This window comes from Octopus bimaculoides, chromosome 13 (genome assembly GCF_046866305.1).
Source record: "Octopus bimaculoides isolate indiv1 chromosome 13, ASM4686630v1, whole genome shotgun sequence".
Lineage (NCBI taxonomy): Eukaryota > Metazoa > Mollusca > Cephalopoda > Octopoda > Octopodidae > Octopus > Octopus bimaculoides.
Window position 1 is genome coordinate 38,344,826 of NC_142940.1, and position 15,305 is coordinate 38,360,130.

General features: G+C 31.4%; 1 protein-coding gene across 18 annotated transcripts in view; it reads right to left on the reverse strand.

The window, feature by feature from the left end:
- Positions 1 to 220: 220 nt before the first annotated feature.
- LOC106869449 (uncharacterized) overlaps positions 221 to 15,305 on the reverse strand; it is a 679,123-nt gene continuing 664,038 nt past the window's right edge. For 12 of the 18 annotated variants that reach the window (XM_089361653.1, XM_052972434.2, XM_052972436.2 and 9 more), the window contains 5 exons: positions 15,287 to 15,305; positions 14,551 to 14,656; positions 13,993 to 14,126; positions 11,498 to 11,572; positions 221 to 8,495 (listed from right to left, as the gene is read on the reverse strand). The exon at positions 15,287 to 15,305 is cut by the window's right edge and continues 152 nt beyond it. In XM_089361653.1, the coding sequence (XP_089217779.1) occupies positions 8,254 to 8,495; positions 11,498 to 11,572; positions 13,993 to 14,126; positions 14,551 to 14,656; positions 15,287 to 15,305 (576 nt within the window). In that variant the 3' untranslated portion in view covers positions 221 to 8,253. The remainder of the gene's footprint in view (positions 8,496 to 11,497; positions 11,573 to 13,992; positions 14,127 to 14,550; positions 14,657 to 15,286) is intronic. The other 6 variants (XM_089361659.1, XM_089361662.1, XM_089361660.1 and 3 more) reach the window with 1 other exon arrangement.

Here is a 15,305-nt window from a genome sequence, read left to right on the forward strand (position 1 = left end):
TATATATATATTATACATGATGGCTTCTTTCAGTTTCCATCTACCAAATCCACTTGCATGGCTTTTGTCGACCCAAGGCTAGAGTAGAAGACATTTGCCCAGGGTGTCATGCAATGGGACTGAACCCAGAACCATGAAGTTGGGAAGCAAGGTACTTACCACACATGCCTCACACAAACACGATAAAATAAAGCAAGACAAATAAAAAATAAAAAGAAAGTAATAATAAAAAACAGAGAAACATCTTTATTAAGGTTTTTGTCTGAGATTTTGATGAGTCTTTTGTTTATTTCTTCTTGTCTTGTTTTTTTTTGCTTTGTTGTTGTTTTTTGGTAAATTTGAAAAGTTTATAGGTGAATTTAGTGCTAAAGAGTTACTTTGTGCACTGTCAAAAAAAAAAAAAAAGAAAAAAACTAGAAAATACTGTGTTTATTATTATTATTATTCTTTGCTTGAACTCCAGCTTTTGTGCAGTTCTTAGTCAAATTTAAAAAAAAAAAGGGGGATAAATCCAACTGAAATTTGATAAAAAAATGAACTCTCCAACAGACACCCCTCCCCCCAGCCTTTTTGGGGATGAAAAAAACAAAAACAACGGAATACCCATGTTTATATTGGAGTTAGTTTCGTCTTTCTTTCTAACATCTCCAAAAGAAAAAAAAAAAAAAATTAAAAAATTCTTCAACTGAACAATTAACTTAACATTCAGAACATTTTTTTTTTTCAATGGTTTATTTTATTTTTTTTTTTTCACTTGGAACCCAGATATTACAAGGTAAAAAATAATTAAATTTTTGTAAGAAAGATTTTTTAATTAAATAAAATGAAATTTAATATATAATAACGTTTGGAAAAAAAAAATTTTTTTCTCTATGATTGGAATACTAATGAAGAGTTAATCTCTCATTCTAATTAGTGGTTTTTTTTTTTTGCTGATTTTTTTTTTTTAAATGGAATATATTATTTGTTTTGTTGGGTTTCTTTTTCTCCCCATAGAAATTAAATATATCGGGGTGAGAAGAGTCAGATATCTTTAGTTAAAAAAAAAAAAAAAAAAAAAAAAAAAAAAAAAATAATATTTAACAGACAGGTCAAGTATATATAAAAATATAAATAGTTTTATTTTTCAGGGACTGAATTTGTCCTAAAAATTCTATTATGTTTCATTCATTCTTTCATTCATAAGTAACCTGTTGGTGTAAGGTTAATAATAATAATTAAAAAAAAACCCACAAGATCTGCATATATTTTCCTTTTTGGCTACTATTCAGGTAATTTGACCCATTCCAAATAAACAGAACATTTGACTTAAGCGAACTTAAAATAAACTTACGCTGCGTTATGTTGAACCACTGTTATTTTCCACTTCAGTATTCCTAGGAAGGAACCTAACCATTTTGTTCTACTACATGCAACTTTACGAAAGCGGATAATAGTCAGTTGAAACTTTCCTCAGATGGAATTTGTTGAAACAGATTTTCAACACCTGCATATCCTTCCTGCTGATAACTCCGACCTGTCTCCCAAGTAAGGTAATATTTGCCCCTGGCCAGACATGTTTGCCTGAAAGATTGGAAACGAATGACACCACTTGTATGAAGGTGAAGCTCGTTTACAACCATCACACAATGTCAACACAAACATGTGCATATATATATATGCACACACATTCAATGGGCTTCTTTTAGTTTCTGCCTATCAGATCCACTCACAATGCTTTGATTAGCCCAGGGCTATAAAAGACATTTGCCTAAGCTGCCACGCTGTGGAATTATATATAAAACTACATGGCTTGAAAACAAATTTCTTAACCACATAGCCATATTTACCAAAGCCACCTAACCTGAAGCAAAAGCACAAGTGAGTGAAATGACCTGCTCAAGATATGATCAATGAACAGATTGCATTCCTCTCCTATGTATACATAGCACATTAGTTTGAGCAATATTAGAACACTATAAACAATATTTCCAAACCATTCTTTTGAATGATGATATGGAAATAGGATTTCATCAAAACATTTCTTTACTTCTAATATCATGCCTAATTTGAAAGCAGAGATTCAAGATTTGATTGACAAAATATATTTACCCCCATCCCGCCAAAAAATTAGTTCGAATTAAAAATAATTATTCCCCAGGGATACTTTGTAGTTAAAAAGTAAACAAAACTAAGGAAAGATTTTTATTGTTGAGTAAATATTCAGCAAAAAAGGATGAACCTGTTAACTAAAAATTGGCATAAGATTTTTATTTTTAATAGTTAATGATAGATTTTCAGCAGAAATATAATTAATATTAAGTGTACAAATTAAATCAACCCCTTTCTTCCAATTCGCTTTACACTGCCCCTCTTTCATAAAGTGAATTAAATTAAGCCTTCTATCAAAATTTCATGGTATTTTATGTCCTAAACACGAGCTTAATGGATGAAGGGGTTTTAATAAATTCATTATTTTCATCAAAAGCACTGTATTTCAACTGAAATGAGAAGTTTCAGACAATTCTACATAATTGGCATATGAATGGGCCATGATACTACCAAGCTTGTCTTAAAAATGACAAAACAGATCCTCTTTTCTGGTGGTGCTATTAAGTTAGACATGGTCTGGGCCAATCTTTGGCCAAGACATTACAACCAACACACATCTGTACATGAATGCATGCATGTATGTATGTGTATATATATACACATATATAAAGACGTGTGTGTATAGGTTGTAAGGCAAACATATTGCTATACATTAAATCTTAAAGAGTGACTGATTCCTTATTTCTTCTCTAATAGGGAACCACTACATAAGAAGAGGAGCATCCACGTGACATCATGTCATTTATTCTATTTCAACTCAGAAATAATTATAGAAAATGTGAAGTTTTTGCTCAGCTAATTAAGTACTTGTAGTAACTTTTGTTCTATTGTATGTATGGGGGGAAGCCCTTTATTTTGATTCTTAGAACAGAGTCCAGCAGAATAATGGACTAAATATTATCAACATCATCAATATCATCATCATCATCATCAAAGAATGCTGTTAGTTTGTGTTAACTTTTGGAGAAGGGGCAAGATTCCTGCCACCACAATTAGGTAACATACACACACACACACACACAAAATGCATAGCTTCTTTTTCCAAGACTGAGGTCAAAGGTTTTTTGTTTCTTTTTTATTGAAACCCCAAATTTAGCTCTACAGTAATAAAAAAGGGGAGAGTGTTTGTTCACCCCCACAAAACTGCAGCTGTCAAAGTTAAAAAAAATATCGGTACCTCAAGAATGTCATTAGTTTTCTTGCATTACTAGTATTTATGATTGATTAGTAAGGTGTGGTTTGGTTTTTGGTGGTGGTGGGGGTGGGGACAGGAAAGTTATTTTCTGTTAGCAATTAATGTTGATCGATTTCTTTGCAAATATTGCAGAATGTCAAATCAGTAAATAAAAATGGTCTAATAATTACTGTTGAACCAATTAAGAATTTCAAAAATGAAATATATTTTAGTTTTTTTTTTTAATGGAAAGAAAGGGGGACTTTTCTTAAGAAACAAATAAACAAACACAGAAATAAAAGAAAGAAAGAATTCAGAAGCCCAAGCACCTTGATGGCTAATAACCTTCAGAGAACAATGAACAAATGGGAACTAATAGCATGAAGTAGAAGCAATAATGCATTGCCAATAGCCACAGAACAGGTACCAGGTATAATGTTTAAGACTAAAATCCTAGCTGTGTTTGCATAAGATTTCTTTTGAGGTATAGAAATTCATTTTCTTGGTTGTACTGTTTACAAGACATCACTAAAGTGGAATTGCGAAAGTTCCATTCCATAAATGGCTAATGAGCCACTGATGGCACTTGATATCTCCAAATCTTTCTTTCTCTCTCAAGATACCCGAACGTTTGTACTGTCAGTTAGACAAAATTTGAAACATCTACACAATGACGTTTATAGAATTAACCATTATTTTTTTTATTCTATAAGAAAAATTTAGAGAAAAAAACTTTTTAAAGATTTATTTTAGAAAAAAAAAAACTAAGTTGGAAAACAAAAAGAAACTACACAACTTCAGCTACTGGTCGAAGAGTTAGCTTGTTCCAAGACAGTATCCTCTCAGACTTTCAGCTGTCTCTGTGTCTCTTTCTCTCTTAGTGGAGATGTCACAAGGAGGTGGGGTGGGGGAAGGGATAGGAGCAGCAGAAGGTCAATTGTTTATAATATGTGGGATCCATCTTAATCTGGTCACAACCAATTTTTTTCAATTGAACACAAATAAGAGAGATTAAATCTTGCATTGTGCCAGTCCATAATTGGTTTGGTCATGTTATGTCTTTTAGTTTGTATAGAGGGCAGGGAGAACCAATAACAAGTTTCCAGTCGTGAAATGAAAGTTAGCAAAATAAATAGTAAATATTATATATTCATGAGGATGATGATGATGATGATGATGATGATCGTGATGTTAATAATATCAATCATTTGAGAAAATTATTTGAATAAAATAAAGATTGATTTTTTTGATTTTCATAGTGCTTATAGAGAGAAACAAAGAAAAAAAAATTCTGATGTATTTGTAATAAACTTATAGGGGACAGCAGGCAAGTTTGGAAGATTTAACGTTCATGTCATTCACAAGTTAAAAAAATGATTCCAAGAGGAAACAAGGAAAGATTTTGCAAATTTAATTCAACTGAATCTGCAAAAAATTTGTAGTAGTAGTAGTAGTAATAATAATAATAATAATCCTTTTTACTATGGGCACAAGGCCTGAAATTGCGAGGAAAGGGACTAGCTGATTACACTGACCCTAAAAGGATGAAAAGTAAAGTTGACCTCAGTGGAATTTGAACTCAGAACATAGCTTTGGGTGAAATACCACTAAGCATTTCACCCAGTGTGCTAATGATTCTGCCAGCTCGCCGCCTTATTAATAATAATAATAATAATAATAATAATAATAATATAACTATAATAAACTTTTTATGCCAATTAGAAACTGGTTTCATTACTTGACCTCTTTTACTGGAAACTAATGACATTTGTGGGAGGGAATAATATTGCAGGTAGGGAGAAAGTCAAGAGGAGTAAGTCAAGAGGGTCTTGTTCAATACTTCATACCTTTATTACATGTTATGTATGTATGAGAACATTATTGTTTTGTTTGTTTGTTTTCGACACCCTTGATTTTACCTAAGACCACTGAAATTTCATCCAGGGAAATAAAGATAAAAAAGGGTCTCAAAGAGTTTGCTCTTTACTGATATAGCCGCTGGCAAATACTACTAACACATAAGCTCATAACATTTTACCGGGAGGAATATAATCAATTATACTACACTAACAGCTTGATTGGTACTATTTTATATTGGCTCTGGAAAGAATGAAAGGCAAAAGAAAAGTCCAGCAGCGTTAGAACACAGAGAAAACTAAATACAGCAAGGCATTTGTTTTACAAATTGCTCTACCAATTCTGCCAATCACTGCCCTATATGTTGCCAATTCATACCTTCTGTGCTTATAAATGAAACGCAAGTGGCTGAAGGTTCCACAGTAGAATGTTTGAATATAACACAAACATTTAAAGCTGGATCAAACACTACTCCATGTCCAGTGCATCATACAGCAACTATCATTATCAACGTTTTAATGTCCACTTTTCCATGCTTGCCTGGGTCAGAGAGAATTCACTTAGGCAGATTTTCTACAGCTGGACACTTTCCTGTTGCCAACACTCACCTATTTCCAAGCAAGGTATGTATATATATATATATATATATATATATTCACTCAGTGGATATTTCCTGTTACTGACCTGCTCCTATTTCCTCAAGTAAAATATTTTCATATGGAAACTTAACATTGCAGTTGTCCAAACAGTATTTAATACTCATGCCACACTATGCTTTCACATTTTGGCACAGGACCAGCGATTTCTTGGGGAGGATGGGTTAATTGATACCATCAATCTCAGTACTTGATTAGTATTTTTATCAACCCTGAAAGGATGAGTGGACAAAGTTGACCTTGGCAGGATTTGAACTCAAAGTGTAAAGAGCCAAAACAAATACAGCAAAACATTTCTCCCAATGTTCTAATGTTTCTGCTAAGGCTCCCTAGTTCCCATCCACCATTTTCACTCCCAAAGCTTTGGTTAGCCAAAGGCTATAGCAAAAGACTTATTTTTGTCCAGAATGCTGTGCAGTAGAATGGAACAGCAAAACACGTGACTATTAAACTTCTTATAGTTAGTTATCACAAAACACACACAATATTGCAGATGAAAAAAACAAAAACCATCTCAATCTGACTAGCACTCATGGATGAAGTTTTCTGTCTTGTTCTGTCTGTTGACTAATTTATGTGGTTTTTCTGTAATAAGAGCTGAAATGCAATGTTGAAGGAACTCTGGGATAGCATTAAAGAGGTAGAGAGAGAGAGAGAGAGAGAGAGAGAGAAGAAAGGGGAAAAAGAAAAAAAAAACTCCCCCCTGAGTACAGTTCAAGGTGTCTGCCCACAGAAAGAACCATATTCCTGGAAAGTAGTTAGTATTGCAGAATTTTGGTGAGATGAGTTTCCTTGCGTTGGAACTAATCTACCTAAAAATATTACAAGAAACCAATTGAATGAATGAATGAATAATTGTAATAATAATAATAATAATAATAATAATAATAATAATAAAGGTGAATGAAATAAACTGAGTGTGTGAGGAATTCAAATAAGTATTGCTGAATGTTTTCAAATAATTAAAACAAAGAAACCAAAATCTTATTATTCTAATATTTTTTATTATTATTATTATTATTATCATTTATTATTATTTAGTTGCAGTAGTATGTTTATGATGCACTGACAAACATAAAAGCCAGCTTTGTCATTGCTAATCATTTTGCATTTACTGTGTCTATGTGTGTTCTATATATACATATATATATATATATATATATATATATATATATATATATATATATATATTTTGTGACTATGTATGTATGCATAGGTCTGGTTTCTGTGATGGGTGACTGAAGAGGAAAGTAGGGGTTTCAACAGAGGAAAACAACAAAAAAAAATATATATAAAAGAGTGAGGATTTGGGTAGTGTTGGAAGCACAGACATGAATATGGAATAAGGATCCTGTATTTTTCTTCTTTTCTTGAAAAAAAAAAAAGCAAGAAAAAACACAAAATAAAAAAAAAATAGAGACAAGTAACGGAGTCATAGATGGCACTGGCATTAAAGTTAAACCAAGAACCAAATTGCATTCTTCAACTTCTGCCAAAAGAAATAAAAAAAACAAAACAAAACAAAACCAAATGATATGGGAGGTGGGGGGAGAATAAGAAAAATGTGTTTTTTTCTTGTTGAACAGTTTTGTTTTCACTGTCTCTCTGTTATTTTTTTAAACCATAATTCAATTTCATTGTTATTGTTTTGCTTTTTCTTAATATAATTTTTTTTCAATTGTCTTTTTCTTGTTTTAGTTTTTTAATAACTTTTAATTTGCATTTGTCACTGATTTTATTTTTTTATTCTTTGTCTTTCTGGAAAAAAATTATTCCTATTTCTTCTTTTTTGTTTTTTGAATAATAATAAAATAATAATAATTATTATTATTATCATTAATTTTATTATTTTTATTATAATTTATTGATATTATTTATTTAGATTTCTTTTTAAAGTTTAACATTCTTTTCCATTTCCAATCATCTCTTTGTCCACTTATAAATCTTTTTTGTTTATAATTGCAATTGTTTTAATAATAATAATAATAATAATACCAATAATAATTATTATTATTATCATCATTACTTAATTTCTTAAATTTCTTTCATTTATTTGTTTGTTTGTTTAATAGAAGAAACCAGTTCCAATAGTCTGGAAGAATATATATATATATATATGGATGATCTGTCAATATATATGTAAATATATATATAGGCATTTCTGCTTGCACATACATGTGAATGTACAAATCTGTTAATGTGTGTGTATATATGCATACATATATATAGATGTATGTATATTTATATATATACTTACATACACACACACATATACAATATTTTATCTTTTTTTTTCTTTCCAAATGTCATGTTTTTCCCTACTTTTTTGTCATGGCCTGCTCAGAGTTTCAGTCACCTTGGGCCATATTGTCAAATCAGAGAGCACAGACGGACAGACACACACACACACACTGACAGACAGACAGACAGTCAGTCCTATTAAATTCAGGTTCTGTTGTGTATTGATGTTGTTGGCTATGATACAGATGCTGCAACTTCGCCGAGCTGCATGTGTGAACTATTGCTGCCAGCCGTGCTGTATGAAGCGTCCAGACTCACATCGGACATAATATCGTTAATGTCGCTGCCATCTCCATCTTCACTGTTTGTTTCATCAGATTTGAGTTTACCCTGGAATTCTGAATCTTTGCCATCTTTACCAGACATATTGGACCCTAGTAATTGGTTGGTGTCATAGGGTGAGCTATTTTCACTTCCTGCAGAAATAAATAAATAGATAAATAAATATTGATGAGGTATTCTCGGTTATAAAATGAAGAAAAGACTAATTTACAAAATAATGCATATATATAAGATATATAGCTTAATCCTTTAGAATATAAGCCAATCATATCCAGCCAAAATATCCTATTTGTTTTATGTTCAAACTGACCAAATCCAGTCTTTAACACCTACCCTACATTGTCATGTTAAAAGTAAACAATTCAATAATCGAACTGGTGGCACGTAAAAGCACCCACTACACTCTCAGAGTGGTTGGCGTTAGGAAGGGCATCCAGCTATAGAAACTCTGCCAAATCAGATTGGAGCCTGGTGTAGCCATCTGGCTTGCCAGTCGTCAGTCAAATCGTCCAACCCATGCTAGCATGGAAAGCGGACGTTAAATGATGATGATGATGAAATCGCAAAGCTACAAGATAATACATGATGAATACATAAGCATTACATTTGACAAACTAATCTGAATGCTAAAGGGTTATATAAGTTATGCAAAATATATAATTTAATCCATTAGCATCGAAACTGGCCATATCTGGCCAAAATGTTCTATTTGTTTTATGTTCACACTGGCTAAATCCAGTCTGTCACACCTACCCTAAAAGGAAACAATCCAGTTATCAAAATCTCAAAACTACAAGATAATGCATGATTAATTCAAAACAAGGTGAATACATAAGCATTACATTGGACAGAGTAATCTGAATGCTAACGGGTTAAATATATTGACTCTATAGTTAGAAGCATCTGTTTCATTTCTCACTCAGAATCTACATCAGGAGATATTTGTCTCCTGATGAAGGTGTTTGTAGGACCAAAACAGGTAAGTCTACAAAGAATTAAATATATTGACTCTATAGTTAGAAGTATCTGTTTCATATCCTACTCAGAATCTTCATCAGGAGATATTTGTCTCCTGACGAAGGTGTTAGTAGGATCCAAAACAGATAAGTCTACCTGAAAGAGCACTGTGCAAATAAGAAAATAAGTAACTGAATAACTAAACAGACATCAATTCCAGTTATTCATTTAACTCTTTAGCATCCAGAATACTCTGTCAAAACTAATGCTTGTTTATTCACATTGTTTTGCATTAACCATACAATATATCATAACTCCAAAATTTCAATGACGTGATTGTTTAGTTTTAGAATGACAGTAAGGTATGAGAGTCCAAATTTGGCCAGTTCGAACAAAACAGGTAGAAAGAGTTAGCATTCAGATTATTCTGTCAAATGTCATGCTTATTTAGTCACATTGTTTCCAATTAATGATGCATTATGTTATAGCTTTTGAGATTTCAATGATGAAATCATTTATTTTTATAATAACATTATAGGTTATGTATGAGAGGCCAGATCTGGCCAGTTTGAACATAATCCTAAAGGTTTAATGCTCCTAAAAGCAGCCAATCTGAGAACACTTCTATGAATATATTCATATTTAATTTAAAGTCTCGATCAAATTTTATTACAACATAAAACGATAATGTGAAAATTCAGAGCTAAAACATCAGACATGATATATGATATTTTTACTAAAGACTTCCAAAATCTTAATTATATAAACAATTAATTGAAACATTTGGATGGTTTGCTCATTAGAAATACAGTTACAAAAGGGTTGGGCACATCTTAAGCCATATCTATTTCTTAAATGGAAGTCACATGCAACAAATACACTCACAAACATGAATCATAGTAAAGTATTTATTATACATTCACATATACACAATACAAAAATTACAAACAAAACATAAAAAGCTGGGACAATTTTTCATAAACCAGAGTGAAAACTGAATCCACAAATTATTCTCATCTTTCTAATACTATTCCATATTCCACAAAGAGATCAAATAGTTTTAAAAGAATCAAGGATAGTGTCTAGATAACTAGTTCTCAAATAGAGTCTGTTTGGACCCCACCCCCCTTGCAGGTCCATATGAAATTTTATTGTTAAAACGTATGAGCAATAAATTGTTTATACTTCTACAATATACAAAGAATTTTAACAATATTTTTTATTTAATTCCTAATACTTAATTATAAAAATAGGATGTTTTTAACATAGGGGTCCAGCAGAGTAAAATTGGAACCAAAGGGGCCCATAGGTAACAAAATAGTTGAGGATCACTGGTTAGTTGTACAAACTGATTTTGGGGACGATCTGAACTATGCCAACTGTTTACTTACATTCCATTTGAGATCAGTGTATTTATTGGGTGTCTAATCAGCTGTTCTTCGTCCAGCCCTTTTTTAATGTGGAGTAGTTCTAAATTTATTCTGTAGCAAATGAGCCCTCATACACCATTGAAATAGATACAATGGATGCTCGGCTTGAATTGCTTTATATTAACGTTTGTGGGACAAGAATATGGTAGACAGGGAGTAAATTCCAGAGGATTCACATACTGGAGAGACAGGATTGAGTGCAGGGGTTAACACGAGGCCTGAGACAAGAGACACTGAATGTGTGACTAGAGGAAAAAATTGGTTCTTCTGAGGAGCTTGGGTTGTGATGGTATTGAGATGGAAAATCATAGGTAGGGATGAGATACTGGGGGAGAAAGGGAAAGAGTTAGTGCAGGGCCTGAGACAGGAGATGAATGTATGATAAGAAAGAAAAAAGTGTACATCCAATGAGCCTGGATAGATATGATTGTCAGACAGGAATCTCAATTAAGAACTAAGTTCCAGAGGTTTGACAACCAGGAGGAGAAAGAACTAGGTAGAGGGGTTAGTATGTGGTCTGGGATGGATGGCACAACAGAATATATGATAAGAGAAGGAAATAAATACATCAAGTACGCTTGATTTTGAAATGGTATATAACCAGTTAGCTCCAGCTAAACCAATGAATGGTTCAATAATATTTACAAATATCAAAGACATTTCAGGAAAGGAAAAAAAAAGGGGGAGGGTGTAACAGGACAAGAAATTCAAACAATGCCAACTACACAAGCAAGAAAATAAAATCTTACCTGGCCAAAGAGTGCCATATTTACTATTTTCTAACGAAATTTCATTTCCTAGAGATTTGTTCAGCATTGCCACATCTGTTAAGTAAAAGCAATGTGGATAATATATATATATATATTGCTCTTATATGTTATGAAGCATAGGGTGTGTATTACATGCACACTTAGATATATATATATATATATATTTACATGGGTCTGTATACGTGTAGTCTATACATACATATAATAATACAATTACATATATGCACACATACACAAATACACACATGTATAAGCCGAAAGACCAGTTCTTTACTACAGCACTACAGTATAAAATGAGCAAGGCATAGGACTCTAGCAGAAGGGATGGGGCTTCACTAACAGACACAAAAGAAGTGAGGTTTTGTGGCAATGCTTATAGGAGGACTCTTAGAAAAATCTACTTTATAAAAGACAACAAAGCAATTTTCTCTAACAGGAGAATTAAGCATGGAGACTTTTATGAAATGATGCATCTCCTAATGTTAAATTTAGGGGCCTTTTCTCTAACCCTCTTCCTTTCCCTAATATAGCAACCATCATCCTGACATGGTCTTCACTTTATTGTATACACACATATATATGTATATATGTTTGTATATATGAGGATGTTAATATGATGTGATAAAGGATCTGTTTGCGAATATTGAACTTAAGGAAGTCTAAAGGATGGATTTGTTCCTCCTACGTTATGTATGGTCAGAGTTAGTAGGAAAAGAGGGTGAGGGAAAAACAAACACAACTAAAACAGAAAATAAAACAAGAAGACATGCAAAAAGAAAAACTAAAAATACAGAGTCAAACACACACATATAAAAAATAAACTCATCAAATACACTATTTGTTTCAATTAATTCTTAATATAATGAAGAATTTAATAAAGTAACCGTCGTAATTAACCTGGTGTTTGGAATGTAAATTAACATAAATTTTGATGTAGGATTCTAGTTTAAATTACTTTAAAACAGGGAATTTGTATGATTGAACTGTGGAGGGGTCTCAGATGAGATGGTATCAAAAGGGGTTCATAGGATTCCACAGCTTTTACCATTGTTGGCCAGATTTCTTTATAAAAGACATTACCTATATTTTTGAATTAATTTTGAAAATAATCGACAATCTGGAAGATTGTACTAAAATATGTAATTATTTTCCTTTATTATGGTTGAGATTCGGAACATGAATTCATTAAAGAGTTTTTATAACGACAAAAATTAAAATCATAAAGGGGTAGTGGCAGTTAATTTCAAAATAAACTCTTTAAAATAGATTTTGTATCATAGAACTACAACAGATTTAGTACAGAAGAAGTTTTAAAGATATTGCAAGGATCAAATAAAGAGGCTTATATACATCATCTATCTATTATTCTATTTAACTTTTAGATGTGCATAATCACTACTAGTTACTGTATGAGAACATCCATATCTGCTCCTGCCCCTCTGTATGTATATATATATATATATTTCAAATTTTTTATATATATATACGTAATTCTGCAATTGAGGAAAAAGGAGCCGTGATGTAAGGTGTTGTGTCCAGTTGTTTTACTTGTATATTGTATTATATCACTCTAAACTTTTTATGTTCTCTATATTTTTTTCCTTCCTCTCTATATGTAAAACAAACATCCTGATGAAGGGAGTGTCTAATCTCTAATACGAGTACAACACCATATTAATAGACACATCTCAGAAACGGTCCGTAGATGTATACTTTTAACTTAACTTTTATATTATATGTTGTTTTTTTTAAAATCCTGTCCTAATGTACACGTTTTTAATATAATACATGTAAATTTATAACTTCATCATACCGTATATATTTACCCATTATATGTTATATCATAATGTACGTTTACACATCGTAATGTTTTAACTTTAATTGTCATATTTTTATACAACTTAGAAATCATGCATATTTATAAATATTTTTTTAATAAATATTTTGAACATTCATGATATTTCTAAAGTTTTTATTGTTGTATTTGCTTGTCTTTTTACCGTACCTTTTAGACACTTTAGAGACTGAATACTATAAATTCATTTATTGATTCTTGAAGGAATTGAACACACATATTGTATCTTGCGTTGGACATATGGTATTATTCCTGTGATTTTCCACCCTTATGTATCCATTTTTACTATAAGATATATATATATATATATATATATATCCATGTCAGCATTTACATATAAGCATACTAAGACAGCTGTAGAGGGTAAGACACAAATTAGCCATTCAAAAACAACACACAAAGACTGTTCACTTCATGTAAATATTTATTGTTTGTAATAAGGTGTCTAACATTTCGTCACTCAAAGCCGTGTCCCAATCACTGACAATAAGTGGGTTACATTTTTAGATGCAGCATGCATTTGTGAGTTTTATCTGACAAAAACTCTGACACCATATTACAAACAATAAATGTTTAAGCAAAGTTAATGGTTTAGTAATTTTATTGTAGGAGTATTTACCTTCCACATAAGTTGTTCCACTTTCATTGTACCAAACTCGTCGGATGTCTTGTCTTCGACTTTTCATCAAAGCTTTATATTCTGATATCCGCAGTTTCTTCCCATCTACTATGCATGTTCTTTTTGGCCTTGGTCTGCAAAAATGTGAGTGGAATAAAATTTTAAATACATTGTCAGAGTGACCCGCTAATAATAACATCTTTGAATTATTTTCTATCACATATTTGATAAAGGAATACTTCACCAAAATATAAGAGAAGCATTAAATAACCTACGTATGGTATTATAAGTATTGGCATCATCTTGTATATTTTGCCTATCATCTAACCAGCACTGCTTAAAGTTTTTTTTTTTTCAAACACACTTATGTCAAGAATTCATTACAAAAATGGTAAATAAAGTCTATGACACAATACTGAATTATTATCTCCATATAGGAATTGGTCTGAATATTATTAAAATGAATACATTAAAAATAGTGGAAGCCATACTTTATAACTGAGCCTTGTTTTTTGTTACAAATAACTGAATTATAGCCAAGATATGAATAATACTTACCGATACCGGTAATCTGGATGTTTCTCCATATGTAACTTGCTTAGACGAGATTGTTCTTCATAATACGGTTGTTTCTCAGCATTAGACATAGCTTTCCATTTGGCCCCTATCAAAAAAATAACATGTAAAAATAAATAGCTAAATAAATAAATAAAAAGGTTAAAAAGATCTCTGAAGTTATCAAACTGATCGAAAGTAAATTTCAAAGACACAACTAAGAACCTTCAATAAAATTTTCTGATCATTTTATCAAAAATTTACTCCCCTAACCCAACTTTGAAGCACATGATTATTGTGTAAATACTGAATCTTTAAGAAAAGCCAAGGAGCCATTTTGAAATGTTTCATACACACAGTAATGGAAACAAACATGATATCTTTTATTTCTTTCTGTTTCAATAACTGTAAGCTTTGCACAGGTGTATGTACAATGAATACATTGATTTACATACGACCTCAACCTCTTCTTGCTTGCTATAAATTGTTTACATATTTCAATCCATCATTAATCATCATCATTTGATGATGATGATAATGATTAAAGATGTTATTTCCATTTCTGCATATCTTACTTATCTATCTCTACATTCATATTAAAAAAAAAAAAAAAAAAAAGAAAATCCCCAAAATAAAAATGTCTATTTAAAAATTTTAAAGGTTTATAAGCTCCCCAAGTAAATTTTCTATACATATATGAATAAATAACAGAATAATGACAGAGAAATAAATGACTTACCCAAAATCTTGCTAATGTT